General features: G+C 28.3%; 1 protein-coding gene across 1 annotated transcript; it reads left to right on the forward strand.

The window, feature by feature from the left end:
* Positions 1–3,855: 3,855 nt before the first annotated feature.
* Positions 3,856–5,247, forward strand: LOC103577722 (cyclin N-terminal domain-containing protein 1). The gene is made up of 4 exons (XM_008558506.2): positions 3,856–4,231; positions 4,332–4,603; positions 4,675–4,902; positions 4,984–5,247. Exons 1-4 carry the CDS (start codon positions 4,138–4,140, stop codon positions 5,245–5,247), a joined length of 858 nt encoding a protein of 285 aa, XP_008556728.1. The 5' UTR covers positions 3,856–4,137.
* Positions 5,248–6,030: the final 783 nt, after the last annotated feature.

The raw sequence follows: 6,030 nt of genomic DNA on the forward strand, positions 1-6,030 counted from the left end.
AATTATACAGTGATAACATCGAGAATTTACGATGAAAACTCGATAATCTAACAATAACAACATTCTGTCTATGAGAAATTAACTTATAAAAAATCAATTCTGTGGCATCTACTTAACTGGGAAAATCTTATCAATATTATCTAATTGAATAATTAAAAAAAAAGCGCTTATGAGAGCTTACCTATAACAGTTAAATGAAAAGCTTATTTATATTTATGTCCAACAATTTCTATTAAAATAAATATAAATGTCTTTAAATATTTTTTTTCAATAATTTGATGTCTTTCCACTTAATATCAAAATTATTAGGATTTTTTTATTTTTTAACTGGTTATAATTTAAAATTATAAAACGATTAATTATAAACTATTAATAATTAAATAATTCTATATAGTTACAATTTAGCGATGTATATATAAGGGTTGGCCAAAAAAAAAAACTGATTTTTTGTGTAATTTAAAGTGTATATTTATTTAACTGACTTTTAGGTTAACTCGTATACAGAATAATCGCAAGGTATCCACCAAAACGTGTGGCTATATTTGGAATTGATAGAAAAGCCAATGTACGAAAAACTTTTCATATACATTAATTATAAAACGTGAATTATTTCTATATATGTAACTATATTATCCATAAATGTTTCCTAAATTATAGTGTAAGAAACGTATCAGTGATGAAAAATTTGTTAAAACTTTAAGTGTTTTAAAAATTTTAGGTTAATTTTTTTAAATTGTGTAAAACCTTCGAAAGTTTTAAGTATTTGAAGTTGATTTTATGCAAGTATTATTTTTAATAAGTTAATGAAATAATTACTAATTGAAGTAATAAGTAATTGAATATTTCAAAAGACATATTTATTGTTAATAAATAATTAAAAACAATTTTAATTATTTTTAATGATTAATTTAGAAAAATTTCAACACATTGTAACAAAAAAAAATCTATGCATATATACATTGAAAAAAAGTAATAATAAATAAATAAATTTTATTGTTTTGAGAAGAAAAAAACATATTACAACAAATTTTATTTTAAAAGAAAGAGAAATAATTTATTTTTTTGCGAAAATTAAGAATTTCATTCAATATTCAAAGATTTTGGTAAATACATTAATTTTAGAGTTACGTTACAATTATTCAAAATCAACAACTGTAAATAAATAAATTACACTCAATAATTTCATAATATTTAACCCATTTTGTAACGAAAGAAAAAAAAATTATAAATTAAAATCAAAAAGTAAATAAATGAATTTTATTTACTTTTTGATTTATCTCAAAAAATTGTGGGCATAGCGTCATGTTTGGTTGTGTATGATTCATGAAAAGTGGTATGATCATTTTTTAAGCAAGTAAAATGTTAATGTTTGATCATGTATGATTGAATTCTTGACGTTTTTTACTCACCGCAGCTTTCAATTAAAAAAATTTATGTATTTATTAAAAATTGACATATTATGATAAGAAAACGCAGGATGTAATCGGATATGCTCTAGCTCTTGCTATATAGCAATGCTTGGTTATAGGTAGAGCTAGATCATTTCTGAATGCACCCGAACATTCCAAAAAAGTAGGGGTTGTGGATATTCTTTTTAGAGGATTTTTTATCCTCCACAGTGTTTCATTATGTTTTTTTTTCATAATCGTTCTAATAGTGAAGTCATCATCGGATCAAAAAATATTTTTTGATAACATGTGCGATAGCAAACGACCAAAAAATATCGAAGTAACTTAACGAGCCATCTTGTGACAAATTTTATCATCATTTTAATTCGTCCACTTACCGACTTTTCTCTAATTTTCAACAAATACTCAAAATAATCTTACCAAATAAATAAACGCGGATTCATAACCTGCATTTTAGGGCCAGTTTTTCAAACTGAGTTTATTTTTATCCGGGTTTTGCTTATCATTGCTAGTATATCTATATATTATTAATAAATAAACTCGGTTTGAAAAACTGGCCCTGATAGGCACTAAATGTAGTAAATTTCAAATATCTGTCACAAAAACTAATGTATTTATCTTGTACAATCGAGTCTAAGACGCTCGTGTGTTGGTACCCTCGCCGTCGGCTCGGGCACCAATCTTCACACTCGCGTCTTAAACACGATCGCACTCGATAGATAAATTACTAAAATATATTTGGAAGTGAATAGAATTGTTTGCAAAAAGAGTTTGTAAAAATTATATGATACATCTAATAGTTTCGCCCGCAAAATAAAAAAAAATTTGAATTTAGTATAAATTTGAATTAAAAGGTTTAGATTTTTAATTTAAAAATTAATTTAAAATTCGAATAAAGGGTTTGTAATGATTTGAAAATTTCCATAATGGATTATTTGACGATTCTTATCCATCTAACGTCATTTTCGTGTTGTTTGTATAATCTGTATCACAGATGGTAAAATTACAATTAATTCTGTGCAAACGGGATCTGTGTAAAAAAATGCTATGGGTAATCTTTATCTGTGTTAAAGGTTTTTGTGCAATATTTACATGTGTAAATTGATTCTGCGCAATTACCTCTCTGTGCAATATACTCTTGTGTGATCAGGGCCCGTCCATAACGACCAGTTGTAAATATCACTTAAGTTAACGCTGTAAAAATTATAATAAATTAAAAATAATATTAATAAACATTATTATTATTAAAAATAATTATAATTGATGATCTAATTTTAATAAATGTGTTAAAAAACACTCTAAAATTTTTATTTTTAAAATTTTATTAAACATATTTATATGAAATTTCATTTTATAATAGTTTTTGGCCATCTGTATAATAATTGAGTGTACCCTGATAGCCAGACATTGCTCTACAAGTGTTGTAGAGCAACACTTTCGGCTAACTTAACGAGAAAGTTTCTGGCAAACCTTGAGTCTATAATACTTTTCTTTAAGTTGGCTTCAGAATACGGCAGTAGCTTAAATGTAACTTGCCGTCAATTTGAAGTGAAACTTTCAATCAACTTAACGTCATTGTCTGACGTTAATACTTATAGTCAAATTAAACAGAATGTTGCAGACAATGTATTGTCAACTTAAAGGTAACTGCTTGCTCTCCAACAGTTTCCTTTAAGTTACCTTTAAAATACGGTAGTAGCTTCCCTGATAGCACGAGTTGATCGTGAAAAAGTTGGTCATCCATTAGTTTCTGACCAACTTGACGACAAGTTGTCAACAACTTTAGATTTTGCAACTTTTGGCTACAAGTTACTGCCAACTTTCTTAGAAAGTTGGCGCCAGTATGGAGCCGCAACTGGAATGCAAGTTTTTGAGGCAATTGAAAGTAAACTTACCGTCAACTTATGATCACCAACTTTTGCAAGCAACTTTTGTCACCAACTTTCTCAGAAAGTGTTCGTCAACTATTAGAGGTACCAACTGTTGGTGGTCAACTTAGTGTCCAGTTGCGGCTGCAAGTTTCTGGTCAGTTTCTGGCCAACTGGCTATCAGGGTTGTAGTTAACTTATGGTAAGGGTGGCTATCAGGGTACTTTTTACAATAAGTATCATCTGTCGATAACAAAGAAATCGACTTAGAGCTTACGAAACCTGTCCAATCGGAATGTCTTGTAATCAATGTTTCTGGTTAACGAAAAATTAAGCTATCGAACTTTTGGATTATTGGAAATTTGGGTAATTGGTAGTGTTGGTAATTGAAATTACTGGTGATCGGGATTTTAGGTGATTGGAAATTTGGGTCATCGGGATTATTAGTAATTGGTAATTCAGGTAATAGGGATCTGGGATATTGGGATATGTCCTATCGGTTACTTTTCCAATTGGAACCTGTCCAATGGACGTCTTACCAAGAAAATAAGTATTACGGTGATTCCTCGCGACGCGACCAACGAAAGCGGGCAGTGAAGCACGACCAATGAAGGGTTAATTAAAAAGTAAAATTCGGTCAATCTGGCCTAGCCTTAAGGTTAAGATTTAGTCCGAATGAATCGTATCATGTCAGATTACTTTTCTTTACAAATATGTGTACACATTTTATGAAATAAATACAATATTGATCGAACATAATTTTCATACGCCAGTAAGAATTGATTGATAATTGAACTTGAGTAATTTATAACTTTTATATGGTCTAAGTAACCAGAATATTCAACATATTAAGAAACACAATGATTTACGAATGGTCAAAATGTGTTGAACATGAGAAAAGTCAACAAAAACGATTTTTAAAAAGCCAATGGCATTCTCCTACGCAATTTATGAGTAAAATATCTATTGAGATTATTCAGCTAAAATGCAATTCATACAGTTATCTTATTGTACACATATAATTTCGTTGCTAATTTCAACTTTTTTATTTCAGGTATTTCTTCATCAGTAATAAAAATTCTCTTTATGATCATGAAACATTTTGGTTTAAATACTAATACTAAATATCTTGCACTTAATTTATATCAAAAGTTTACAGAAAATCAATTCCAAAAAATTTATAAAGAAAATCGACACGATAAAAGTTTTAATGAATGGAAATTCATGCGTAACAAAATAGTAAATCTTGCAAAATTAAGATTAATGACTTGTATTCAACTTGCAAGTAAATTAGACTCATACTGTACATGTTTCGGAATATCAAAGGCACGTTCGATATTAACTTATTAAATGTCAATTTTTTAAATTATTTGTTCATTTCATTAACATCATCACAGGTCCTATCAGCTTTAGAATTAATCGATCAATTAAAAAACCAACAACATGAGTATTCATTTGAAACTGTTCTTTACTCGGAATTCGAAGTATTCAAGATGATACACTATCAAATTCAATTTATAACTCCTTTAGATTATATTGAAATATTACTTTCATTATTAAATTTCCAAAACTTATCAGAACTACGCTCGATTACTATTGATATTCTTGATCTAACTTTTCTGCAGGTGATTTCATTACTCATCTATTAACTTGAAAGTCAGTTTTTCATTCATTGAACTCATTGTGTTCTTATTTTACTTCCACAGCATCAACAACTACTTTCGCAATTAAAATTAATAAAATTTAGTTCAATAACAAAAAAAACATCTAAAAGACTTCAATTTCTGAATTTGGAAAAAGAGCTGCTTTTTCTAAGCTCTACGATTATTGTATGCGCTTTATCATTTTTAAATATTGAAAAAACTATATCTCATAATATAGTTGAGAAGCTATCGTCATTAATTTATATCGATATCAACGATATTTACACTGTGGCATATATTATTTTTTTGATAGCTTATTCTCATTAAATGGTTATTTTCTTTTTTGCCATATATATTTATTCCTGAATTAATAACATTAAACCTTACTTAATCTATTCACAACAATATTTTCATTTTTATTTATATTGTATATAATAATAATAAATACTCTTATTGAAATCTTGCGTCAACCTTATCCCCAGTGCGCTATTTGTTTCTATTTCTTCCCGGGAAAAAATCGGCATGCATGATCATTCGCTAATCTTATGCATGATCAGACCTGAATATTGGCCAGCATTGAGCATGTATGATCTACCTTGAGCATACATGACTTTACCTGAGTGCATAATCCTACACAGAAAAAAAGGATTACTTGAACTAAGGCATTTACGTTCTTCTTAACTTTTTTCTCGAACCAAGCTTATATTTCGTCTTTGAATGAAACAAAACCACAGAATTTGGATTTAAAAGCTAATTTCTTTATTGAATAAATAACTGTCTCGATTTAAGAATAAGATTATTCAGCTTGAGAAACTTTTGTGTTTGTTCAGAAGCATTTCAGACTTATCTCAAGTCTTTTATTTCTTGGTTTAAAGTAGTTAGATTTTTGATACCTGTATTTTTTTCTTAGCTTAAAATAATTTAATTTTTGACTCAAGTATATTTTTCTTGGTTTGAAACAGTTTGATTTGCGACTCGAGTATTTTTTTTCTTCGTTTAAAGTGATTTGATTTTCGGCCCAAGTATTTTTAACTTCCCGCGAAGAAAATTGACAATTTTCGAAAAATTCGGAGTTATCGTTTTCACTCCGATTTGCGAGAATCTAAATTT

This window comes from Microplitis demolitor, chromosome 1, assembly GCF_026212275.2.
Source record: "Microplitis demolitor isolate Queensland-Clemson2020A chromosome 1, iyMicDemo2.1a, whole genome shotgun sequence".
Classification (NCBI taxonomy): domain Eukaryota; kingdom Metazoa; phylum Arthropoda; class Insecta; order Hymenoptera; family Braconidae; genus Microplitis; species Microplitis demolitor.